The 26,881-nt window shown below is 53.1% G+C and overlaps 1 protein-coding gene and 1 long non-coding RNA gene across 3 annotated transcripts in view; both read left to right on the top strand.

Moving 5' to 3' along the window:
* Nucleotides 1–1,402: 1,402 nt before the first annotated feature.
* On the top strand, nucleotides 1,403–19,003 carry LOC142073446 (uncharacterized). The gene is made up of 3 exons (XR_012670351.1): nucleotides 1,403–1,541; nucleotides 15,014–15,066; nucleotides 15,551–19,003. It is a non-coding gene; the product is annotated as an uncharacterized LOC142073446 (long non-coding RNA).
* A 3,956-nt stretch (nucleotides 19,004–22,959) lies between these two features.
* Nucleotides 22,960–26,881, top strand: part of LLGL1 (LLGL scribble cell polarity complex component 1) — a 72,896-nt gene continuing 68,974 nt past the window's right edge. For both annotated transcript variants that reach the window (XM_048868298.2, XM_048868297.2), the window contains exon 1: nucleotides 22,960–23,160. In XM_048868298.2, the coding sequence (XP_048724255.2) occupies nucleotides 23,080–23,160 (81 nt within the window). In that variant the 5' untranslated portion in view covers nucleotides 22,960–23,079. The remainder of the gene's footprint in view (nucleotides 23,161–26,881) is intronic.

Below are 26,881 nucleotides of genomic sequence, written 5' to 3'. Positions count from 1 at the left end.
GCTGCTTTTTCACCTCTACAGTGGGTCACCAGTTCAAATCCCACCCTGGCCTGGTAATGCTCTTGGATGGCTCCTGCGTGAAATGAGTTTGGGGGTCTCAAGACACTTCCAACATCACAAACAGGGTCTCACAGCTGACAGCCCAGGTCTGTGCTACACCCTTGTGCTGGCACAGCTGTTGGGGAGAGGGGGTGTTGTCTGATGGATGCAAGGGCCCTAGGATCTACACAGGTATTTTGCCAGTTCCTGGAGCAAGCTACCCTAGGAGCTTTTGGCTGGTGAAGTAGACAGGGATAGCTGTGTGCATCCGCTACAGTGAGCTGTAGCTCACGAAAGCTTATGCTCAAATAAATTGGTTAGTCTCTAAGGTGCCACAAGTCCTCCTTTTCTTTTTGTCCCAGCAAAGCGCTCCTCCCATAGACTTATGCAGTCTCAGAAGCCAGGGCCAGAACTAGCTCTTAATTAACTGTCAGTGGTCCTGGGGGAAGCCTGCTTTGACCGGGCCTGTGCTGTGCAGCTAAATAACAAGCTTCCCTTCATCCATTCTACCACTTTTTTCACCTGTCCTTAATTGGAGCATGGTCTCGTGAGCTAAACCTCGATTGGGAACCCGGAGCTTGTGAGTTCTAAGCCAGCTCCTGACTCGCCGTGTGACCTGCAGCTGGTCCCTGCTCTGTGCTTTGTTTTCCCACCGGTAAAACAGGGATAACACCCATGTCACAGGGCTGCAGGAGCCTTATTTAATTAATGCTCGATCAGCACTTAGTCGACATAAGTGTCACTCAGAGTACTTCATGGCCTTACATGAGGCAAAGGCTTGGGGCTTTCATAGCAGAGACGGAGTTTCTAGGTGCACGGAGCCGCCATCTCCGCTCCAGGCCCAGGACTAGCCAATTTTCTTCAGGGCTGGGCCTGAGGCTGCTGAGCGGAGCCTTTCGGGAGCAGAGTCTGGCCTCGCTTCTCTGCTGAGAGATCATCATTCCGCACAGTTCACTCTACGCAGGGGGAAGCAGAGCTGCCAGCTCCTTCCTAAGATCCCCACAGACGTGCCCCCTAATCCTGGCACGTTTTGCCTGTTTGGGGACAGGCAGAGGGGCCAGGGGTACGGAGGGGGCGGGGCACCAGTTACTGGGCCTTTCGCTGGGGCAGAAGCCCTCTCTCTGCTACCACTTCCTGTGTACGTTGTGCTCTGTGCAAATTCCGGCTGCCTGCTTTGGCAGAGAGACCGGCCTGTATGCTTGGGAGCTTTAAAAACATCCCCGGCCCCCACATGAAAGCATTTCCCCGGGATTAATACAGTCAGTGTCTTCAGCTTTGCTTAACAAACCGCAGGAACATCTGCTTCATTCTCATCCCCTCGCACGGGAGGGGAGCTGCTCGAGCCACTCAGGCAACCAAATTCAGACACACACACACCCCTCCCCGCCACGCAGTGCCCGTGCTCTTTGCTGCTTCGGGAAGGATGGGTTCTAGCCGGAGCTGGAGGATACAGGCTGTGAGTGAGAAACCAAGCGCCCAGCTAGGGGGCTGAGAGAGGAAGGGTAAGGAGGAGGGTGCAAAGCAGAGGAAGGTGACCCTAGGAGGAAGGAGCCACATGAGGGAACAAGGGGGGGCTGGATATCTTTGGGGGATCCTGGCTCTATCTACCCCGAACCCTGCTCAGTGGTAGGGCAGGGGTGAGGAGCAGAGGAAACTGGCATGAAAGGCCGGGACAGCTCCTGGTGGAAACTGACGTGAGCCACCCTGCCTTTTGGTGGCTGCAGCTGGATATCGTTTGTGAGAGGAGGTGTGGACACCCCTGCCTGGCTCAGCCTCTGCGGGATGGGGCCTGACAGCTTGTGGCTGACGTGGGAGGGTGGGGGCGGAGGAAGGGAAAATCCACCCAATTAATTTTAAAAAGCTGTCGTGGCTCGGGCCCAAGCTCAGGTCGTGCCTGGGCTGGGGGCGCCCAGCGGGCCTGGGAGCAGCTGTATCTGCCAACTGCTGAGCTCAGACCCAGCGTGGCGTGAACTCCAGCCAAGGCTGGGGGAGCCTGCTTGCTACAGCAAAGCCGCCTCACCCCAGCGGCTAGAAAGCAGCCGAGCAAAGAGCTTCTCTCTCTCTCCCTAGCCAGCTGGAAGGGACTGGCCCACGGTTCGCCTCAGTCTCTCTTTTTAGGGAATACTGCTTAGGTGTGCGAGCACCAGGCCGTGAGACGGAAGGGCTCTGGTACGTGCCCAGAGGCACTGGGATGTCCCTCTGCAGTGTGCACTCGAGACGCCAGCATCATGCCTGTAGCACGGTAGCGTGTAGAGGCCCCCTGTGTGTAGGTAAAACACAGCACTTAACCATTGCCTCCCTAACTAACCAATCCTCGGAGCCCTCAGGGAGGCTGGCCAGTGAGCACCAGCCAAACCATTTTAATGGGGGGGAAACTGAGGCACGGAGAGAGGAAACAGATTTGCTCAAGGCTGTTGCATGAGTCGGAGCCCCCCAGTACAGAAAGGATGTGGACAAATTGGAGTGAGTCCAGCGGAGGGCAACGGAAATTATTAGGGGGCTGGAGCACATGACTTACAAGGAGATGCTGAGGGAACTGGGCTTGTTGAGTCTGCAGAAGAGAAGAGTGAGGGGGGATTTGATAGCAGCCTTCAACTATCTGAAGCGGGGTTCCAAAGAGGATGGAGCTCGGCTGGTCTCAGTGGTGGCAGATGACTGAACAAGGAGCAATGGTCTCAAGTTGCAGTGGGGACGGTCTAGGTTGGATATTAGGAAACACTATTTCCCTAGGAGGGTGGTGAAGCACTGGAATGGGTCACCTAGGGAGGTGGTGGAATCTCCATCCTTAGAGGTTTTTCAGGCCCGGCTTAACAAAGCCCTGGCTGGGATGATTTAGTTGGGGTTGGTCCTGCTTTGAGCAGGGGGTGGGACTAGATGACCTCCTGAGGTCTCTGCCAACCCTGATCTTCTCTGATTCTATGATTAGAACATCTGGTTCCCAGTCCGGTGCACAAACCAGGGCAGAGTTTCAGATAAAGGGTTAAGCAGTCCTGCGTCGGAGGGGTACCTGGCCCGCTGCTGGCTGCGGGTTCCATCTTTCCCTGCAGCACCGAGTGGCCAGCTGTTGGGGACAGCGCTCTGGGCTGGATCCTGGCTTTTCTATGGCTATGGCTAGTGTCCACTATGTTTCATGCGAGCAGCACGGTGAGCTTCCTCACAGAGCACCTCTCCTCTGACCTGGGGCTCAGCAGGGACGTCCTTTCCTCTGCCTTTCTGCTGAGACTGCCACGGGGCCTGCCAGCTCCCGCTGTGCTTGGGAGCAGTGGGTTGAATCACGTCCCTGCTCCTCTGCTGGGCGGAGACCTGTCCCATGTGCCCCCGAGTCCAGTGGTGACTTTACCAGACCCACAGGGGCCACCTGTCAGATGCTAACAGCTGCCGTGGGGCGTTTGTCTCAATTATTCTAAATCCCCTAACTCAGGCGTTCCCCTCGCTAACAGACCTTTCCGACTGCGAGTAGAACCAGGGAACTGTCGGGCTGGAAGGGACCTCGAGAGGACATCTAGTCCAGCCCCACTGCGCTGAGACAGGACCAAGAAATCCTGGCCCATCCCCCACAGGTGTTTGTTCTTGAAAACCTCCTATGATACCCTCCCGAGGTAACCCGTACCGGTGTGCTTCACTAGAATGAGAGAGTTTTCCCCCACCTCTAACCTAAATCTCTCTGGCTGCAGATTAAGCCCGTTACTTCGTGTCCGACCTTCAGTGGACGAGGAGAGCAATTGATCACCGTCCTTTTTATAGCAGCCCTTGCGTGATGTCATCCCCTGAGCATTTTGTCTCCAAGTGCAGAGACCAGCAGCCTGTTCGTTTATTACTGCACAGCTCGGTTAATTAAAGGCCTTTGATCTTTGGCCTTGTGTCTCACGCCACCCCACACTGTGCCCCTCGGTCACGCAGAAATGTGTCACCTCTGCTCTAGCTGTCGGGGGCGTTTTAGCTCATTTATTATCACAGAGGTCTCGGTTGCAATGAGCCATTCTAGGGTGGGAAATGGACAGAGAATTTTAGAAGCCGAGCTAGTCTTTTAATAACTAGCTCTTGATAATAACGCTTGGCACCGAGATGGCAGTTTTCACCCAGAGATCTCAAAGCACTTTAGAAAGGGGTGGAATATCATCAGCGGGGGGAAACTGAGGCACAGAGGAATGAAGTGACTTGCACTGCGAGTCGGGGCAGAGCTGGGAAAAGAGCCCCAGAGTCCTGTCGCCCAGTCCCATGATAAATGGCTAGACCACAAACGACTGCCTCAAATCCTTGTGGCATTAACTGGGATGGAACATTCCTGGGGGCTGCCAGTTGCCCTGACGCCAGGGGCTCTGTGATTCCTCTCAGCTATTTCCCCTTCTCTCACCAGGCCCCACCCCAGCCACAGCTGGTTTTTCAGCCAGTGACACAGGCTCCCTCCTGTGATGTCGTTTCTGCCCTAACCTTCCCCATCCTACCCAGGGCTGAGGCGTTCCCAGGGAAATTCCAGCTACAGCTGCTGCTTTGGCCTCCATGTGGGACTGTTCTCAGAAACTCAGAAAATATCCAGAGATCTGCTTGAGGCTGTCTTAACCTGCTCGGATCTCTCTGCTTTAGCACATCAGCGGGTTGACGGGAGTTTGGGGGACGAGAATGGATGGCTCAAGGGTTTAGAGCGCAGCTCCTGTGTCCTGGCCAAACCCTGGCCAAGATGGAGAAGACCTTGGGGCCTACCTAACTGCCCTCAGACAGGGACAGTCTCCTCCTTCACTTCGTGCCCTACACCCTGCTGTTGCACCTTTAGGAGCGATTCCTGGCTGTAGCTAGTGATGTGCAGTGCCGGCGGGCAGAGTGCAGGGGGCTGTTCGAGCCAGCGTGTGTGCATCTGGCTACAGGGCCTGGGCTGAGCTATTGCTTCCGGCACAAGGCCGCAGGGAGGGGCAGCAGGAGGGAGCTGTCCGAGAATGAGACCAGGTTGTTCTCTGGCTCAGTTCCCACAGCAATAGTGCGCCTGGCCGCTTACCTGGCCCATAGGAAACTCCCTGCACCATTTCTGCTCTCTAGTCAATAACCCCAAGCTGACAGGACAGGGAGAGAACCATTGCCAAAGAGCTCGCAGCTGGAGAGAGATGGGAATATCCTTCCCACTGCCAGCCACCAGCCCACATCCTGGCTGCAGGGTCAGCTGGGTATCTGGGGAAGAGCACGCCAGCCACTCGCTGGCGAGGCCTGGCACCACAGTGGTGCTTATGTCCCTGCTCCAGTCCTAGAGGGCTCTTCACACATCCCCTGATGGCGAGCAGCTGTGATTTGTCCTGCTAAAAATATCTACGAGGGACTGACTGCTTGTGGGCCACCTCAAATCCTTCCCAGGAGCGAGGAAGCGCTTTTAAGGCCAAAGAACTAGGAAACAGAGTGCATGGCCAGGTTGAGGCAGCTGGGGCTAGACAAAGTGATCTTGATGCAGGAATCATAGAATATCAGGGTTGGAAGGGACCTCAGGAGGTCATCTAGTCCAACCCCCTGCTCAAAGCAGGACCAATCCCCAATTTTTGCCCCAGATCCCTAAATGGCCCCCTCAAGGATTGAACTCACAACCCTGGGTTTAGCAGGTCAATGCTCAAATCACTGAGTTATCCCTCCCCCCCCTAGAGTTTGACTGGGCAGCATAGAGATCTCACACGTAGAATTAAACTGGCCTGTGGATTAGCCAGATCCCTTGCCTGGCATTCTAGAAGCAGGTTCTTGATTTGGCTGCGTGCTCGGCCTTTGGCACCTGGAGAAGATTATCTCCAGACTGGAAAAGCTCAGCAGCGTGCGTGGCCAGCATTTGGGTAACATGGCTGTCCCTAAGCGCTGCATAATTGCTGTGTGTCCCCACGTTGTGGCTTTACGCTGTGAAGTGGTATTTTCGATGGGTTGAAACAGGGGTGGCCAACCTGAGTGTGGGAAAGAGCCAGAATTTACCAATGGACATTGCCAAAGAGCCACAGTAATACGTCAGCTGCCCCCCATCAGCTCCCCCCGGCCCGCTCCCGGCGCCTCCCGCCCACTGGCAGCCCCACTGAGCAGCACCTCCGGCTCCCTCCCCGCACCTCCCGATCAGCTGTTTCCTGGCGTGCAGGAGGCTGAGGGGGAGGAGCGAGACCATGGCAGGCTCAGGGGAGGGGGAGGGAAGGGGTGGGGTGGGGGCAGAGCCAGGGGTTGAGCAGTGAGCGCCCCCCGGCACCTTGGAAAGTTGGTGCCTGTAGCTCCAAGCCCCAGAGTCGGTACCTGTACGAGGAACCACATAATAACTTCTGAAGAGCCGCACGTGGCTCCGGAACCACAGGCTGGCCACCCCTGGGTTGAAATATACCTCTGTAGCCAGAGAGACCCCTGCACCTCACGTATAACCCCCCGCTTGGGAATTCTGCACCCAATCTCAGGCTGCTTCAAATGAACTCTTGCTATGGATCAAAAAGAGGAAGGATGGTCTTGCGGTTAAGGCCCTGGAAGCAGAGCAGAGTTCAAATCTCAGCTCTAGAATCTGCATAGTTTTGAGATTCAGCGGCCATATAGTCTGGTTTTTAAAAGACTTCACGGATGACTGGAGAACTGGTAGGTCTGTGACATTGTGCATTTATTTCAGTTCGAGTTGGTTTGTGGACACTCTTATTTTGGATTGAAAGTGATTAAAATTAATTTACCTAAGGATGCAACTGTGTGTAGTTTTCGCACTGATCTCTCCAACTCGGAAAGAAAACAGATCAGTTAAATGGGTGCATTTGGCTAGAGGGGATGCAGTTATATCGATTTCTAAGTGTTTACATCAGTTTAGTCCATTTCAACATTTAGCAGGACAGCTTGCATCATAGGGACACAATACATTTTAAACTTGAACCAACAGCAACGCTTTGAAATGGATATAACTGTGTCCACAGTAGGGGTTTGCATGAATGTATCTGTTTTTATTCCCATTTCCAGGAGCTACGTGAAATTGCTGGAGACATTTCTCCATGGAGACCAGGCTTTAGGTTGGACGCAAACTGCCTTGAGCTAAATCAACTTTAACCCTTTTCAGTCCAAAACAAAAGTATCCACCCACAGACTTGCCCCGAAATAACGAAATCAGGGGCAATTCACACCTTTTTGTTATTTCGGAACAAATGTGTGTGTGTGTGTGTAAACCAGCCTAGTGATCCCCTTGTCAAATCATTAAAAAAACTGAAATGTAGATAGCCTGACAGTATCCCCTTCATCACTAGACCTTGTTTCCATGAACACAATCGTCCCTGTCAGTGGTACATTCGCAGCCCCCATTCCCCTGGTATCTGAGCACCGAGAGAACCTGGATTTGTGCAGGAAATGGCCCACCTTGATTATCATACACATTTTAAAGAGAGTGGTCACTTTGGATGGGCTATTACCAGCAGGAGAGTGAGTTTGTGTGTGTGTGTGTGGGGGGGGGGTGCGGAGGGTGAGAAAACCTGGATTTGTGCTGGAAATGGCCCAACTTGATGATCACTTTAGATAAGCTATTACCAGCAGGACAGTGGGGTGGGAGGAGGTATTGTTTCATGGTCTCTGTGTGTATATAATGTCTTCTGCAGTTTCCACGGTATGCATCTGATGAAGTGAGCTGTAGTTCACGAAAGCTCATGCTCAAATAAATTGGTTAGTCTCTAAGGTGCCACAAGTCCTCCTTTTCTTTTTGCAAATACAGACTAACACGGCTGTTACTCTGAAACCAGTCCTTGGTTAATTTCTCTTCACAACCCCATGTCAGGCAGGGCAGGGCAGGGCTGTTATCTCCACATTGGAAACTGAGGCACGGACAGTCATGCCCAAGGTCACATAAGAAGTCTGTGGCAGAGTGAGGAACTAAGCGTGGGTGTCTGGCTAGCACTCGGATCATACCCCATGCCCATTTCCAATAGCCGGTGCTAACCATCAGGGCGTACGCAGGGGCAATCAAAACCGTCTCAGGTCAGGTGTACACTACAGGCTGGCAGGTATTATGAGCTGGGTGAAACCTTCTTATGGATTGAGTTAAAACCCCATTGAGCGTGATAGGTGTGAGCTCACCCTGCAATCAACCCCTGTAAATGTAACCCCTATTGAAGACAAAAGGTGTGTGTGAACCTGCCAGGAGCTTTCAGGCTGAGGGTTGTTTTGGGTAGGTGTTTGTGGGAGTGAACATACAGATGATAAGGTCACGGACAAGAACAAAAAGAGAGGCAGTCAGAAGAAAAGCTGCAGGAAAGCCAAGCAGGAGCCTGTGCAACCCAGGAAAAAGAGAGAGAGAGAGAGAGAGCTTTTGGGTCTCGTGTTGGCTAAAGAAGCTTGGGGAGGTGTGTGGGGGAGGGTGTAGAGCTAAGAAACTGCTGCTTTTCTTTTTGTATGCAGTCAGTGTTTTTGGTGCCAGGATATTAGAGCCGGGGGAGATAATGTCTTTTATTGGACAAGTTTCTCTCTCCCACCGACAGAAGTTGGTCCAGTAAAAGACGTTGCCCACCTTGTTTCTTCTGTTTTTGATGCCTTCTGTGTTCAGAGACACAGGACTTTGTACATTCCTTGTAAATAAACAAAAGCGCATCAAAGAAAACACCCAGCTCCTGTCAATTTCTGCTCCCAGCTGGACCATCCACAGAACCCTGAACTTCTGACTAGCTGCTTTGGTCGAAATGGGGCAACACTGGCATAACTATACCAGCCAACCCCCCTAGCGGAGATGCAGCTTATACCAGCAAAAAAAGGGCTTTGGCCAGTGCAGCTGATGCCAGTTCCCTGAGCAAAATGAGCTATGCCAGCCAAAGGACTTTCATGCTGGGATAATGGCATCTGTGCTAGGGGTTGGGCCAGCATAGAAATGTCGGGGCGGGGGAATCACACCCCAAATCAACTGTTATCCTGGGCAAACTCTCTAGTGTAGGCCTGGCCTGAGAGGAACATTTCAATGAATCTGTGGAGTCAGATGTGGATATAACTGCTAGGCCTTTTTTCAGAGTAGCAACCGTGTTAGTCTGTATCCGCAAAAAGAACAGGAGGACTTGTGGCACCTTAGAGACGAACCAATTTATTTGAGCACAAGCTTTCGTGAGCTACAGCTCATTTAATCCGATACATCCAATGAAGTGGGCTGTAGCTCACGAAAGCTTATGCTCAAATACGTTTGTTAGTCTCTAAGGTGCCACAAGTCCTCCTGTTCTGTTATGCCTTTTGTTTTCTTTGCACCATGCGTTTAAATCTCATGAAAGCTCATGCTCAAATAAATTGGTTAGTCTCTAAGGTGCCACAAGTACTCCTTTTCTTTTTGCGAATACAGACTAACACGGCTGTTCCTCTGAAACTTAAATCTCCGAGACTCTGCTAGATGCAGAAACAGGTGGTTATTTCTGGGTTCCGGTCAGCGCAGACTGGGACAGAGAGGAGAGAAACACACGCTGTGCTTTCGCCCACTGGCGCTTGGCGTTGGTTCTTTCTTGGTTTGCTGTCAGCCATGATTTGGCTGAGAGGATGTGTTTATCATTTGTAGACAGAGAAAACATACCAGGCCCAAAGCTACACTTAAATACTCCCCGGCCTCAGGGAAAGCCTGTGGAAATCAGTGTCCTGCATCCTGATGGACTGGAACAATAGCTCCAGCACAGTGCAAACGTCCCTCATTTCTTTTTAATGGGGTGTTAACTTCAAAGCCCAGGGGTGACTATTTAAATGCTAAATCTGCTGAAGCAAAACGCTCAGCTTGAGTCATTGCAATGTAATGGTAAGGGCCAGCTGTGTCTGTTTGACTGTGAGGCGCCATGTGAGCTATTCCCCCTTCAATCCCACCCTTACGCAGTCACACAGGCAGCTGGCCTGTGAATGTGTCAAGCAAAACAAGGCATGTCTTCTTGGCTTGGCTTTTTTTTTTTAATAGCTGCTTCTAACCTTTTGTGTGGCTTGACAGGTGCGTGACCCTCCACTGAGGTGCAGTTACCCCCGAATATCTATTACAGCTACACGAGCGTGTACCCCTCCCCACCCCCAGAGAGCGGGGCGGGGGGGAAGGGATCCAGCCCATCTCTGCTTCTGTTGCTAGGACATCTAGGCAACCTTTGAACAAGTGGCCCCAAATTAATGCTGTTTGGTTTAAACAAGTAGCTCTCAACCTTTCCAGACTACTTGCCCCTTTCACGAGTCTGATTTGTCTTGCGTACCCCCAAGGTTCAACTCACCTAAAGCCTACTTGCTTACAAAATCAGACATAAAAAATGTCACAGCCCACTAGTACTGAACAGGTTTCAGAGTAGCAGCCGTGTTAGTCTGTATTCGCAAAAAGAAAAAGAGGACTTGTGGCACCTTAGAGACTAACCAATTTATTTGAGCATAAGCTTTCGTGAGCTACAGCCCACTTCATCGGATGCATACCGTGGAAACTGCATATGCATCCGATGAAGTGAGCTGTAGCTCACGAAAGCTTATGCTCAAATAAATTGGTTAGTCTCTAAGGTGCCACAAGTCCTCCTTTTCTTAGTACTGAACAGTTGCTGACTTCCTCATTTTTACCATATTATCAAGTGAAGCAATGGGAATATAAATAGTGTACTTACATTTCAGTGTATGGAATATAGGGCAGTATAAACAAGTCATTGTCTGTATGAAATTTTAGTTTGTACTGACTTTGCTTCACTACGGCTGCTACTCTGAAACCTGACTTCACTAAGGCTTTTAAGGTAGCCTGTTGTAAAAGTAGGCAAACATCTAGATGAGTTGATGTACCGCCAGGAAGACGTCTGGGTACCCCCAGGGGTACACGTACCTCTGGCTGAGAACCACTGGTTTAAACGACCCGGTTCATTAAACTGGGACAACTTAGTGTGTGGACATGCTTCTGTTGGTTTCAAACTGGCTATACTGGTTCATTTCTCAGGCCTTGTCTACACTAGGAATTTGTCCCATTGTGACTGTACTGAGGCATCCGATGAAGTGAGCTGTAGCTCATGAAAGCTCATGCTCAAATAAATTGGTTAGTCTCTAAGGCGCCACAAGTACTCCTTTTCTTTTTGCGAATACAGACTAACACGGCTGCTACTCTGAAACCTGTGCTGATAGTGTTAAAGCGGTATATTCTTTCCCAGTGTGAATGCAGTGGTGTCACTATGAAGGTGCTTTAGACTGGTATAGCTTATTGTGGTACAAGAAAGGGGACTTTATCCTGGTTTAACTGTCTATGCTAGGGCATGGTATATTATTTACTATAATGGTAAATATCCCCTGCTCCCTGACATAGATCATTATGCCAGTACAAAAATGGTGTGTGCAATCTAAACCACTATGAAGCAGGATTAAATTCACTGAGCAGGCACCAGTGGCTCTAAATCGGTTCCAAATCCCGCCTTTCGTCTTCGGGTGTAGAGCAGACCTTAGAAACCTCAGAATGTGCTTCTGGGCATCAATGAAAATACACTTAGTAATAAGGCCTTGCCCTCCGAGATCAACCTTCCTCTGAATGAGTCAAACAGTTTGCAGAGGGGCGGTAGTATTTTATGGATGGGGAAACTGAGGCATGGGATGTTTGCTGACTTGATCAAGGTCGCACAAGAAGTTAGTGTCAGAACTGGGAACAGGACTCCGGCGTCCTGTTGTCCCTGCTCCTGCTCTAACCCCTGTGTAATGCTGCCGCCCAACGAGTGCATTGTTAAATGTGAGGCTTGCCTTCTGCTACATCCTGCTCCTGAGAAGCGCCCCCTTGTGCAGAGACGTGCACCCATCAGGCGAGGGCTACTTATTACAGTTTCAGGTTTCTGCCACTACATTACCCATCCCCTTTCCACCTGCCACTGTTAGATACTACAGAACACGCTCGTGATTGCAAACAGCTAGGGACGGGCAGCCCGCCCCCAAGAGCTGTGAGGAATGCATCTGAATCTTCCACTTCCACCATCAGCATTGTGCTGTACAGCGCCGGCAGGTACCCGGCCTCGGTCAGCTGGTAGGGCCGGGCCACAGCGGACCGTCAGCCCATAAAATACCTGCCAGGATTCACCACACCCCAGAAGCGGCCGCCGTGGGTGCCTGCAGCAAAGCGGGGTTACTGTGCGTGGCCATTACCTGGATCATTATCGTCCGTGGTGTCTACGAGCACAGTGCCAGGTGCTTCCCAAACGGGAAACAAGGCCCCGTTCCTGCCTCAGGCAGCCCGCAGCATGAAGACACAGCCCCAGCGAGGGGACGGGGACAGCGTCTTCGCAGCGGGGTGGTGGTGCGGCCTGAGCACAGCCTGCTGCTGTTCGAGCTGGGACCGAGGCCAGGGCCACCGCCAGCCGGTCATGGTGCCCGGGCAGCCCTGGCATAGGCGCCGACTTCTGCTCCTACCGGTGGGCGCTCGACCTCTGCCCCCAGCCCCTGCCCCACCCCTGTTCCATCCCCTTCCCCAAAGCCCCCTCCCTGCCCCTATTCCGACTCCTTCCCCAAATCCCCACCCCGGCCCCACCTCTTCCATGTCTCCTCCCCTGAGCCCGCCACGTTCCTGCTCTTCCCCTCCTCCCACTCCCGGAGCAGCTAAACAGCTGTTTGGCAGCGGCCAGGCAGGAAGGGAGGTGGAGGAGCGGGGACAGGGCGCGCGCAGCGGAGGAGACATGGAAGAGGTGGGGCGGGGGGAAGGGGAGCTTGACTGCCGGTGGGTGCAGAGCACCCATTAATTTTTCCCTGTGGGTGCTCCAGCCCCAGAGCACCCACGGAGTCGGCGCCTATGAGCCCTGGCGCTGTTATTCTGCACCCCCGCTACCTGATCGCCACTGCTACGGTTTCAGGATCAGGATCAGCCCAAGTGCTGCTTTTATTATTCGTCTTCCAGTGGGGTGGAGAGGCCCTGCTCGGGGCGAGGGCTCTGTGGGGCTAGGCACGGTACATGTATATGATGAAACACCGCTTCTGGCCCCATAAGAACTCACCACCGGAGGAAGTAGGAAGAGGTGGTTTTGTGCCACCAGGAAACCAATGTTATTATTATTCAATTGTGTAGTGGTAACGCCGATGTGTGCCCCTGGCGTGGAACAGGCCCCCAGGGTGCCAGGCGCGGTACAAACCCAGAACAAGAAGAAGTGAGTCTCTGCCCCAACGAGCCTACAATCGAAGTAAAGCCAGCACACTGCCAGCATTTGACTAGCGCCAGGGATCTCTTGGGGCACAAATGCACGCAGCCACAGACTACAAACCCCCACCCCACCCCCAGAAGGAGCTTTCACCAAAACCTGCCTCCCGTGCAGTAACTGTCCGGGCCCAGATCCTCAAAAGGTATTTAGGCTTTGAAATGGATGTTAGGAGCCTAAATACCTTTGAGGATCTGGGCCCGGACAGCTACTGCATGGGAGGCAGGTTTTGGTGAAAGCTCCTTCGGGGGGGGGGGGGGAGGGGGTTGTAGTCGCACAGTGACAAGCCTGTGCGAGGTCCACAGAGGGCAATTTTCCACAGAGGCCGGCTTGGTACAGCTCCTGCTGCCCACTCTGCTTTTGGCTGACTTGGCGGAGCGGCTGCCCAGTGTGACCCCGGAATCTCTTTGGGGCACAGACGGGTTGCAGGGATCTCCTGGGGCTGGTATGTACATTTCGTTCACCAGAGAGAGGTCTCAAATAAAAACCAGTGTCGCACTGGCCTTCCATATAATCGCAAAATGCATGTCCGTGGATGATGTCTGTACACTGAAAATTACATCCTTCAGGCCTGTGTCTAGGGACTGGGCACCAGCAAAGGTGAAAACCAGGTTTTCTGTCCCGACAAAAGATGTTTCTCCAGCTGAGTTAAGTATTGTATGGTTCACAGTGCGTCTCCTCTCACCAGTCTGAACTGAATGCTAATGAAGGCTTGTGAAAACTTCAAAAAGAGGAAAGTAACAGGAAAAGCAAGCAGGGTGGGGGGAGGGAGCCTATCTTGAGGTGCACATCAAAGGTGCGCTCAAGTATATTTGAGGGTGAAAGCAGACACCCTGGCATCCTTCACCGACAAAGTAAAGGACCAGTGAGTTTGCGTCATGAAAAAGGGTCTCAACCAGGCATGGCTGAAGATGCTGGAGAGAACTTGGGGTGAACTAAGCTTTAGACAGGAGGGTAAATTATCAGAGACATTTAGTCTCCAGGAAGCATGTTATGATTTTGTTTTATATGTAACCATTGGCTTCCAATAGGTCTTGCTCCCTATCGCTTGAATCTCAGTTCTTTGATAATAAGCATGCTTGTTTCAGAGGAACAGCCGTGTTAGTCTGTATTCGCAAAAAGAAAAGGAGTACTTGTGGCACCTTAGAGACTAACCAATTTATTTGAGCATGAGCTTTCGTGAGCTACAGCTCACTTCATCACAAGCATGCTTGTGTTCACTATAGATAGATCTCCGTGCTGCAGTGCAAAGCAAAGTGATGAGCCGGAGTTGACTCTGACAAGCTGGTGTGTCCGATTCCTTTGGGACCAGCAGGCCTGGTAACTCTGAATTATGTCGAGTGGCTAAGGGGCTGGATGCAGCAGGGCACGCTTCGGGGACTCGGGGGTTGGCGTGTGCCTGTCGCTCCCTGGACAGAGGGAGCCAGGTCTGCGGAGGCCAGGATGGCAGGACTTGTGCTGCCAGAGGCTGGTGGAGTCAGGGAGCTGATCTACAGCAGGCACAGACAAGACCATGTCATGCCACAGGCAGGTGCCTCATAACCCTGGTCCCCTGAGCATCACACCGGGGGGCGAGGGGGGGGCTGCAGTAACAAACACGACATGCTAATTGCCTGTCTGCTCCTGTGTGTGGCCACTAGCTGCAGCCACAAGAGGGCAGTGTGCTCACCACCCCCTGTCCTGTTAGCACTGGTGCTCGCCCACCCGGTGAAGGCTAATCGACAAGGGGCAGGGACTTCCTCCACATTCACAGGGCCAGATCGGGATGTGGATGGGTGTTTGGCACTGGCTGCCTGCAGATTTGGAGCCAGCACTGCCGCCGGTCCTGCTGGCTGGGTGGGCTTTGCAGCCAGAATGGCTCAAAGACTTTTTTTTTTTCTTTCCAATGAAAGCTCCATGCCAGATGACTTGGTGAATTTCTTGAAGTCCCAGCTCCTGAACTCTGGTGAGTATGAAAGAATGTCAGCTTGCACTGGGGGGGGGAAACCCACAAAGCTTCCAGCCTTCTGGGGGTAGAGACCGCTTGAGAAGGGGACCCCGAAAGACTCAGGCACCAGAAGGCAAAGACAATGACCCCCCGATTATTTTTTTTTTTTTAATCTTCTCCTTCTGAAGCCAATCTCATTTGTGGGGCGGGGGCTGGCTAGGGATTTGGAATGCGCAGGGTTGGCGATTCTGTGGTCCGGCAGCAGGGCTCTGAAAGCAGGTTATTACAGCCGTCGGGTGTGAGCAACTGAGTGGGGCTGGGGACTCTTCAGGATGGGGAGGGAAAGGGATTCATAGCAGGGAAGCTGGACCCAAACTGTGCCTTTGTAACATGCTGAAATTTTCCTTCCTGGGATAGTTTCAAAGACTGGGGCGGGGGGATTCTTTTTTTCTCCTTTAAATGGAACAGGTTTTTGGTAACCACCCGGGCCTGATTCCTCCAGTTGCACCCAGGATCCAGCTGGCCTTGTGAGGAGATGTCAGCGTCTGAGGAAGAGGCACAGACATGTTCAACCAGTTGCCCCATAAACCTGTCTGGTGAATCATCCACGTCCGGTGCAATCACCTACGCTCTCGTTCCTATCGGATTATTCTCTTTGTGAACAGCCAGCAGCTCTGCCAGCCTGATACCCTGATTCATGGCACTTCTCAGCACAGCCCGGCCTTGGGAATGCAGAGAGGTTTGCACTTAGCACCCAGGGATGGAAACAGGCCGGGCCATGCTCTCTGGTGATCCCTGCAGCCCATTAGCAGGTGGTCCATGCAGATCCCAGGTGGAATTCTGTCTAGTCATCCTTGGTCAGGAGGAGGGTGAAGCTGGATGGGGGGTGAGGGTAGTCAGGACTCTGGCAAAGATGGCAGCAAAGACTTGTTACTATCCCATAGCATTATTAGTTCGATAACGCCACTGCTGTGCATGGGGCTGCACAGCCGGGGACTCAGAAGGGCTTCTGCCCTGAGGCGCTTACAGGTAAATACATTGGGCAGCCCAGCACACAAAGGCCCCATTAGGCGGGAGGGAGGGGAGGGACATACACGACTCAGCATCTTCTGTCTCTGTGTTGGTTGTTTTGCACCTGTCACTTCAGGCTGCAGTCACCTGAGCCATCCTGATCGGTTCCCTTCTTGTGCGTGGTGGTCTGCCCTGGCCCGGTGTGGGAGCAGCAGTCAGGACGAATGGCCTCGGTTCCCAGCAACACAAGCACATGGGCCAGAATTCGTCCCCTGCCAGCACTCTGTGCCCCATGGGGAGACCTTGCCACATGCCCTTCCTGGGGTTTTTTTGGCCAGAGGAAGGCATCAAGTGAGAGCCAGGCCTGCTAAGGAGCCCTGCCAGCAGAGGCTGTCCGTGGGGTATCCTGATACAATGCATCTCCCAGCTAGCCTACACAGGCTCCCGCCCCATCCAGTGCCGTCCACTTTGAGGGCTGTGCTGGCAAGCTGGGTGTTCCCCGGTGGAGGGCAGGTGGCAGCCCCTCTGCCCCTAGGCGGACTCTCTTCTCCCTTGTGTGGCGCTTTACTTCTGTGCACCATGGGGCCGTCAGTTTGAGGAACTGGCTGTATCTCAAATCAGAAAAGCGGGTTCCCGGCAGGCTCAGCAGCGTGATTGGCGAGGGTGAGCGAGCGTGTTTCTAGGACTGGGAGCCAGCTCCCACTGTGGGTACCGTCTCTCTCGGGGCAGGGAGGGTCTGCAGAATGTGCTAGGGTTTGCAAAGATCAAGCCACGGAGGAGCAGCTTCACCAGGGATCTGCAGCCGGAGGATTCAAATCCCTGACGGAGGCATCTGAAGATGAGACCTTGTTAGGGGAACAAATTGTGCTCAGGGCTGAAGGGACAGGGTGGCAAGAATAAAAAAATCTTCCTTTCTCAGCCACAAAGCGTTTCATTCTATCATGCCTTCAATTATGGGTGCGATATCGGGAGTTGGGTGGTCATGGTCCTCTTTCAAGCTGTCGAGTGTGACAGCTGCCTTCCAGGCAGGCTCAGTGATGGAACAATTAAATGCCCTTTCATTTAGTGATAGCTGAAACAATGGAAAATCACCGCCCAAGGACTAGACCATGTGGGGCAGTGGCTGGGCCATGTGGTCGAAGGGATTTCCTGGGGGTCTGATGACAAATGCAGGGACAGAGGATTGATTGGATTTCAGCTCTGTGCATGTGCATGGCTGAATGAAAGTGGGAGAGAGATAGAAGCAGCGCAAATGCCACGGAGGCACACAGAGAAGGCAGCAAGGAAGCCCCATGACAGCCCCATAAGCATTTGTAGCATGACCCTGAGAAAAAGCTTAAAGGAAGAGCTTGTGGGTAGAGTGCTGGCTGGGAAGAGGCTTGCAGCTGTGAGTAAATAATTGCCTCCTGCTCTTTGATTCCCACTGGGTTCAGGGAAACAGGGCTTTATGTACATTCTTTGTAAATTAACAGGGTTGCAGTAGCGAAATACCCGGCTCCATCGCTATTCTCTCCTCCAAATGGCAACAACGTGCAAGATCCCGAATTCTGGCTCTCGTTAAAAGGGCTAACACTGGACGTAAGTCCCAGACTGAGATTTGGACACCCAGTTTTGGTTAGTTTGAATGGGAATTGGACAGCCAACTGCCCAAAGAAACTGTGAAAATCTCCTCTCAGATCTTTCCTTCAAGCCATCCCTGACCTTCCTGGTATCTGTTTTCTAGCTGGAACGAAACCCAACCCCAAGGTCTGAATAACTGCAGAACTTTGAGGAAGTTGGGATCTGAAGCAAAATCTGAATCCAGATTTTTCAGCTAGCTCCTGTCATCTCTACAATGGAATTAATCAAAACCCTGGAGCCGAACTCCTGGGATGTTTGAATTTGTGGCTGATGTGAATTAGAAGAGTATGGCGAGCTGGCCTCTAGCCAGAGTAGAGTGAGGAGCAATCATGAGGCAATAGACCGTCTTGTCCTTCTGGTCTATGTGCTTGTGATACGTTGTTTCATATCTCTGGCATCCTCATGTGAACAATAATCACTAATTAGGTGGTGAGGTCACGTGGGTAGGGCCCTGGGTTGAGAATCAGGAGAGCTGGATTCTATTCCTGGCCCTGCCACTGGCCTGCTGGATGACGTTGGGTGAATCACTTTGACTCTCTGTGCTTCAGTTCCCCTCCCAACCTTTGTTTGTCTTGTCAATTAGCCTGCAGGCACTTCGGGTTTCTCACTTTGGGGCTGTATACTTCCCAGCACAGTAGGAGCCTGAGCTGGGTTTGAAGGCTACTGCGATACAAATCATAATCTTTTAAATGACTTTTGGTGACACCTCCTCCAAGTGAAACTCACGAGAGATCATAAAGAAAGCAAAGATCAATGAGTGTACCAGAGGGGGATGCTCCTACCCACACCCAGCAAATCACCCCCAAACTATGCAGTACAATCCTGCATCCTGCTCTAACACCTCCCCAAACCAGAGTCAGTCATAACCCCAAAGCCCTCTGCGGGGGAGCTACAGGTGCTCAGCACCTCTGAATGTTCGGCTGTTGGGGTCTGGCTGAGTTCCCCCAAAACTGAGGGACCTAAAACCACTAGCCACATTGGAAAATGCTGCCTTTATTCTCACCTTACAATTTCCCTTTCTTCCTAGCATTCAGCTGACTCTCTCTTCCTCACCTGCTGTGGGCCACAATCATTTCTGGGCTAACTCAAACCACTGCTTTTACCCCAGGGGTGAATGTGACTCACTTATGATCATATTTAGCAGCTATAGGGGAGTTTATGTTTCAAAGTGCTGTGCAGTCATTTGCTAATTAAAGTTAATGATCCACGTTGTGACACTGGCCCTAATGGAACGACCCCAGGGACGGGAATTGGAATTGTGTAGTGCTCCGGATGCCTGAGACAGCTCCACATGCAAATGTTTCTTTTTATCCCTTTCATAAGAAAGGCCCTACTAGGACAGACCAACGATCCATCTAGCCCACTGTCCTGTCTCTGACATAGGCTAGTACCACAGCTTCAGGAGGAGTGTATAAAACAGGGTACTTTGGGGAGATCTACCCTGTCTTCCCCTCCTGGCTTCTGGTAGTCAGATATTTAGGGTCACCCTGAGCATGGGGTTATATCCCTGACCATCTCTTGGCTAATAGCCATTGATGGATCTATCCTCCATGAATTTATCAAGTTCTTTTTTGGAAACCAGTTATACTATTGTTCATCACAACATCCCATAGCAATGAGTTCTGCGGGTTAACTGTGTTTTGTGTGATGAAATACTTCTTCTTGTTTGTAATAAACCTGCTGCCTATTAATGTAACCAGGTGACCCCTGGTTTTTGTAGTGTGGGAAAGGGTAAATAACACTTCTCTGTTCACTTTGTCCATAGCACACATGATTTTAGAGACTGCAATCAGAACCCCCCCCCCTTATTTCCAGTTCAAAATAACCCAGTTCCCTAAACATGGGGCGCAATCCTGCAAAGTGTTAACACCCCCAGCCCCCACTTTGGCCTGTGAAAACAGGCAGCATCTTGCAGGACCCATCCAGAAGCCTGCAGTTTGACACATTTAGGGTCTGATCCAAAGGGTCAATGAGTTAGTTTCAAAGGGCTTTGGATCAGGGCTTTATTCCGTGCTTTCCCCCTCAGCTTCCCACACACTTCCTGGAGAAATAGGTCTGTCAAGCTGTGCCAATTTCAGAGAGGTTTGGAACATCAAATCAAAGCAAACCCACACGAGTGAGCTTCCGCATCTCCCTTTACAACAACCAGAGCAAAACCCTGTGCGGCACGAGGCGGGTGTTGTACAAACTGCCTTGGAATGAACCCGGAACACCGTACCAGGCTCTACCCACACTGTGTCAGCCAGCACTGGTGCAATAGCCCCAAAGGTGCAAGCAACACCACCCACTCGCTTGCTTCAGCGTGCCTTCGGGTGTATGACCTGTACTCTGCGGGCCGGTACAAATAGCACGGCGCTTCTTCGGCTCAGCTCTGCACTGGTTTGCCAGCAGCGGTTTGCCAACCCCAAATGGTCAATAATTGTGAGTCAGGCGCACCCAAAATCCTGAAATTGGCTTTGAAGTCATGAGATTATGCAGAAGTACTAGATTTGCTGTTCTTTTTATTTGCCTGCTGCTTTTTGAGCCTGTAGGGTGCCCTGGGGGTCACATTCTGATGCTTTCTCCACAGCCGGGAGGGTGAGAAACTTTCTTTTTCTTTCAGAATGAAGGCTGAAGTCACCACATTTCCACTTGCGTCCAGGAGCTGGGGCTTTAGGGAAGACAATAATTACCACGAGACTCGTGACAAAAGCCTGAGAGTTGGCAGCACGGCTTCTGCAGCATCGGAATGCCCTGCGAGGGGCTTCTTTATCAGCATGTCTCTGATGAAGGCTTCCAGCGTGCATGAGATACTTTAAAAGCTGCCACCATGGCCCCCATTTCTAATCTGGACAGGGAGACGCCTAGAGAGGTTGGGAAAACCCAAAGGTGGTTTCGGAGCACTGTTCATGTGCTTGAAACACAGAAAGAAACTCCAGAAGTCCGGTGCTCTGTGCATTGGTCTGTACATACGCACCGGAACCCTGTGGCCTTGAGTCAGCAAACACTTACTTAAGGAGCAGAGGTTTAAGCATGGGCTTAAAATGCTTTGCCGAGCTTGAGCCTCTATGAAGATTAAGCTACAATCCTTCCTTTGCGCTCCCTTCTTCCGCAGCGTTTACAAGCTCAGTCAAAGCCCTGCCACCACCCATGACACAAAACCCACAAACTGCTCCGGGATAGAACCAGTGTTGGCATCTCCTGTGAGACTCAGTATAGCTGGGGTTTTGCTTAAAGCCCCAGTTCCTGGAGGTGACTGCACGAGAAGCTCAGGTTTCTAGCCCTCGGGTAAGGTCACCAACAGTCCCTTATTACAAGGCACGCCCCTTCTTTTTGCAGCTCTGTACAAGATTGGGAGTTGCAAAAAGCAGCAAGAAATACCCTGCCGAATGTAGGCGAGGGCTGCTTAGTATAATAATACTGCTTATGGTGATAACTTAGCCACCGTACGAGTGCAACCCTGGCATTTCAGAGCATAGACCAGAGGTTCTCAACAGGGGGTGGGGGGGCCGAGAGCAGGTTTCAGGGGGTCCTCCAAAATAAACCAGAAAGCAAGGCCGGCTTTCGACTCACTGGGGTCCAGGGCAGAAAGCCGAAGCCCGAGACCCGCCGTGCGGGGCTGAAGCTGAAGCCCAAGCAACTTAGCTTCGTGGGGCCCCCTGTGGCTGCAAGGCTTGCAACCCCCTAACGACAGGTTTCAGAGTAACAACCGTGTTAGTCTGTATTCGCAAAAAGAAAAGGAGGACTTGTGGCACCTTAGAGACTAACCAATTTATTTGAGCATGAGCTTTCGTGAGCTACAGCTCACTTCATCGGATGCATACCGTGGAAACTGCAGCAGACTTTATATATACACAGAGAATATGAAACAGTACCTCCTCCCACCCCACTGTCTTGCTGGTAATAGCTTATCTAAAGTGGCTTTTAATCTCCTGGGTAGGCAGAAAACCAGGTGTTGGGGCACAGGTGGGCCAGGGAGGTTTTATAGCATGTGGGGGGGAGGGGGCTAAGAAAGAAAAATGTTGAGAAAACCGGGCACAGATTGTCGCAGTCTTCTGCTTAGCATGCTCAGTGTAGGTGACAGAAGAGGGAGCCGTGTGTGCAGGAGCTAGGGAGGGGCTGAGGACAAGAGGCCTGAGCCTGATGGGGTTGGGGGGCTGGAGGGGCTGATGTGTTCAAGGCAAGGCCTGTTTCTGCCACGTGCCAACAGTCCAGCATGTGAGTCACTACACTGAGCTCAGTGAGATAAGGAAAGCTACATGAGCGGGATTAGGCCAGAGTAAGAGCAGCCCGACTGGGTCAGACCAAAGGTCCATCTAGCCCAGTGTCCTGTCTTCCGACAGTGGCCAGCCAGTGCCAGATGCTTCAGAGGGAAGGACCAGAACTGGGCAAATTATCAAATGATGCATCCCCTGTCACAGTGGGCCAGTCCCAGCTTTTGGCAATCAGAGATTTAGGAGTAATCAGCGCATGGGTCCCTGACCAATTTGGCTAATAGCCACTGATGGACCGATCTTCCATGAACGCATCTAATTCTTTTCTGAACCCAGTTACACTTTTGGCCTTCACAACATCCCCTGGCAACGAGTTCCACAGGTTGACAGTGCGTTGCGGGAAGAAGGGCTTCCTTACGTTTGTTTTAAACCTGCTGCCTATTCATTTCATTGGGAGACCCCTGCTGGTTGTGTTATGTGAAGGGGTAAATACCACTTCCCGGCTCCTTTTCTCCACCCCTGAAGTGCTTTTATTTTCCCCGCACCCTTTGGGCAATCAGAGGTTTAGGAGCAATGAGCGCATGGGTCCCTGAACATCTTGGTCATCAGCGGTAGCTCACGAAAGCTTCTGCTCAAATAAATTGGTTAGTCTCTAAGGTGCCACAAGTCCCCCTTTCCTTTGGGCAGCGTGCGCGTGAGTGTGTGTGTGTGTGTGTGGCGGGGATCAGAATCCACCTTCTTTACTGTCCGGCTGCCAAACCTCTTCTCTGGGCACTGGCTAAGACAGGGCTGAGAACTCACTGAGGACTCAGAGGGCAGGAGTGCCCAGCCGCCCCCCTCAGGATCGGGCCCCGCCCCGGGTGGGACTCCAAAGACTTGGCAGCCCTGGGGCGGGTGGGGGAGAGAAAACTACATCTCCCAGGCACCCCCGCGCCCCGGCGCATGCTCCCAGCAGAGGCCGGACTCGCGAGCCGCTGGCCTTCGCCTCTCCCCCATTGTGTGGTTCGCTTCCCCCCGGGGGTCGCTGATTGGCTCGGCCGGGCGTCGCTCACCCCCCCCCACCCCCGCCTCCTCCCGAACGGCCCCTTCCCCGCCGCGTCCAGGCTGCGGGCTGGCGGCGCGGGGCCGGCCGGGTGCATGGGGCAGGCGAGCCCGCTGCCTGGCTGGCGTTGCGGGGAGCCCGGCGGCGAGCGCCCAGCCCGGCACCATGATGAAGTTTCGGTTCCGGAGGCAGGGGCACGACCCCCAGCGGGAGAAGCTCAAGCTGGATCTCTTCGCCTTCAACAAGGTGGGCGTGGGGCAGGACCCCCCCTCTCCCCGCCGCCCAGCCCTTCCCGGGGTGCCCTGAGCCGCCGTGCGGGGCCTCAGCCAGCAGCCCCCGCGCCTCCACCCCCGCCTTGTTGGGGGGCGCTCGGGGTGTGTGTGTGTGTGTGGGGGGGGGGCGCTGAGCCGAGGCTCGGGGGCTGCAGGGGGGTCGGGCTGGCTGGGAGCCCAGCGCATGCCGGGGCCGGGGGCTGCTTGCCCTGCGCTCCCGCGCCCTCCCCCCGGGCTGTGGGGGGCTGAGCCGGGCTCCGCTGGGGGGCTGCGTTTGCTTCCCCCCCCCCCCCCTCGGGGCGTCTGTCATCGCTTCTCTCCCCCTCCCCTTTGCCTGCGGGCCCCGGGGGGGCTGGAGTTGGTTGCAGGAGTGTTTTTCTCGCAGCGCTGCGGGGCTGAGCTCGGCTGCTTGAGGCTGGCCCGGGGGCGCAACTTGCCCCCGTTTGCCTGTGTGCACCGTTGAATTTCGGGTGCAGGGCGGTACCGCCTTGGTGACAAAAGCTGAGCCCCCCCCCCCTACTTGTCCACCTCTTCCGCGGGCCACCCGCCCCCCCCTTGCAGGCGTCAGTCTCTGCATGTGTCCTGCACGCTGGCGCGGAACAATAGGGGGGTGCGGGGCGCCCGAGGCGCGCTCGGCCTCCAGCAGATTTACAGGGCGAGTTTTGCCAGCGAAACAGGCGAGCCTGGGGCGGGGAGGGCTCGGGCTTGAAACAGTTAGTTTTCAGTTACTCCTGCCCTCGGACGTGGTCTGGAAACCGGCTCAGGGGCTTTTTGCAGGGGAGGAGATGGAGCTGAAATGGAAATCAGCCCCTGAGTTTCACTCTGGGGCAGAGGCTGCTAAGTGGCAGGGCTTTTGGCGGCGAAGCTCTGCGGCGAGTTCTCTCATTGCATCTCTGCAAAGGGGGCTTTAAAAATGCCGAATTCCCTCTGAGCTGTGTGCTCGCTTCCCCTTTGAAGGGGGAGAGCTTTGTCCCTTTGATTTATAGCCCGTTTCATCCTGGACTTTTGTCTCTTTATTGTGCAGGCTTAATAAGCCCGCTGGGATCTTTAAATTAACCTGGTAAGTGACCGGGGGGAGTGATACAGAAGAAGACCAGGGATCCCAGGAGCAGGCGGCGCTCCGTGTTTTCTCCCTGAAAATTACTGACATTTTGTTCCTTCCTTTATGGCCAAACAGGACTCCGCGGTCCTTGGTCTCCTGGCCACAAACACATTTTATGAGGCAGGCAGAAGCCGTCTCTGTAGAAATGCTGTAAATGTGGCTGCACTTCCGCTTTTGCATCTCTCACTGGGTCGCTTTAGGGGCTCCTCAAGCTCCCCGATCTGGGAAGTGGAGTGTGATCCCTGCCCTGGTGCTGCACACACCTGCACTTCCGATCGGCACCGCCTCGGCACAGCTGCGTGTTCTGGGGTTTTTTTAATGGAGATAAATAAAATCTCCCCGCTCGCTTGGGAGTCCATCCCGAACAAGAGCATCAAAGGTTGATGCTTTTTCCGTCCTGTCACTTGCACACTAAAGGAAGGGAGGTCAGTTACACTTTCTCGCTTGTTTAGCTTGGAAGCGAATGCGGCATGATCCTGCCGAAGGAGCCCTACTTGCTTTGTGCAAACATCCGTGCTCGTGGCTTGACGGGCTGTGGGATAGTTGAAGGAAGAATAGGAGGACTTGTGGCCCCTTAGAGACTAACACATTTATTTGAGCATAAGCTTTTGTGAGCTACAGCTCACTTCATAGGATGCATTCAGTGGAAAGAAGGAAGAATGCCTGCTGCTAGGCTGCCCTGGAGTTGTAGGTCACACCTGGCAGCTCTGACCCGATGACTTTGCCTGGCCTTCTCTTCCCAGCCTTGCTCTGTTCTCTAGTGCTTGTCTTTCGGTGTCTCGTGGATTGCAGTAATACTGAAGTAGAGAGCGGGGCCCCAGTGTGCAATCCCGGCCCCAGAGAGCTTTCAGGGCGAGTGGAAAGGGGAAGCCAGCGGAAAGGGGATGACTTGCCCACTGGCACACAGCAGGTCAGTGGCTGAGTTGGGGAATAGAACCCAGGACCCGAATCCTGGTCCGGAGCTCTGTCCACCTCCCATGGGCCTCAGAGCTCTTGCATGTTGTCTGTATGTTTCACAGGACTCTCAGTTGCCCCATAATGGAAGTAGATCTGGACCTTAGTGGTGACGATTTTTCCTTGAAAAGCTCCTAGTGGGGCTGAAATGGGGATAAAACACCCCTGTCTTGGGGCTCGTCCTGTAGGGTTGTGGGGGTTTTGACCACCTTCTCTTGTGGTGTGTTAATCTGTTCCCAAAGTGAAGCCATAACTTGCCTAATGAAATAGGGGATGTGAGAAAGCAAGCTCTGGGGACCCACAGGCCATGAGGCTTGGCTGCCTAAATGGCCAGGCCACCCGCTCTGTGCTTGGTGGTCCCACACGTCCCATGTCAGGCTGTGGGGTTGTACTGTTGGCTTAGCACACTAGTGCTCTATGTGAATTTAGGCGGCTTTGGAGAGGTGGCTCAAGAACAGCCATAGGTCTAACTGGAGACCGGGATTCAAAGGGGTGTAGTGATGCAGATGTCTCCCAAACCAGCTAGCTGTGTGTTTTGGGCTTGGGAATGTTACTAGCACTTGAGTCCTGTAGCCAATTTGCTGGCTGTTCCGCTGTTTGCTAAAGCTCCCTCCTTAATATGTGGGTCTCCCCAGTGGGGCTGGGGACAAAGCCCTGAAAGATTCGGGTCTGCCCCCAGAGGAGCAAAATACTGGACGCCCATTGACTTGCCAGTGGGTTTCCACCTGCCTTGAATGAAGGATCTGGAGGGAGTCGCAGTAAACAGCAGCTCAGGAAAGAGGGGAAGCTCCACTCTGCGTGATGCTCCGGAATGTGGGGATGTCTCTAAATGGCCAGGAGCGTGGCCAGCTTGGTTGATCTGGGGAGGGCGTGGCCAGCATGATAACTGGCAGGCGTTCAGCACGGGGAGCGCGAGTATGAAGCTGAGCGTGGTCTGAACTGATAGGGACTCCTCTTGTGGTGCTGCATGCTGACAGCTGTAAGCAGATATTGGTTTTATCCATTCCTGTTAGTATAGGAAGGCTTAATGGGCTGCTTGCCCGGAGCTAGCTATAGAATTCCAATGCCAGCAGGCGACTCACGGAGATGGTATAGATTCACATTTCATAAACCGATGCACAATGGCCATCTCTCGTGCACTGGTTATGCTAGCTCTTGTATTTGCAAGGGATTGGATTAGATCTGCCAGGGTCTCTGCCAGATCACCGTGGTCAGGGATGGAATACTAACCAGTTGCTTTAGACGCTGCACTGTCCATGGTCAGAAATGGGTCAGCCCAGCCTCTCTGTCTCTGCAGACCTGGGGACAGTTCTGGCTGCTGCTGTAAACCAGTCTGGCCTGGATACCTGTCCCCGGCGTACAGCGACCTCCCTAGAGGGTAGCTTCTGCTACAGAAGCCAGGAAATGCTGTAGGTCAGGGGCAGAGCTGTGGGTCAAATGCAGAGCAGTGCACAAGAAGCCATGTGGCCAGTGTAGTTGGTCTCTTGGTATGCTAACTGCCTTCACGTCCAGAGCCTGATCCCGTGGGGTGGGATGGTCTCTCCATCCCCACTGAAGAGCAGGCAAGGGCTCTGTACCTTGCAGGATTGGGATCTGAATTACTCACATGATGGTCTGTGATGTCCTGAACTTTGACCAG

The sequence above is a fragment of the Caretta caretta genome, chromosome 10, assembly GCF_965140235.1.
Source record: "Caretta caretta isolate rCarCar2 chromosome 10, rCarCar1.hap1, whole genome shotgun sequence".
Classification (NCBI taxonomy): Eukaryota; Metazoa; Chordata; order Testudines; family Cheloniidae; genus Caretta; species Caretta caretta.
Note: the sequence above shows the minus strand (reverse complement) of the source record. Positions and strands in the feature narration are given on the sequence as shown.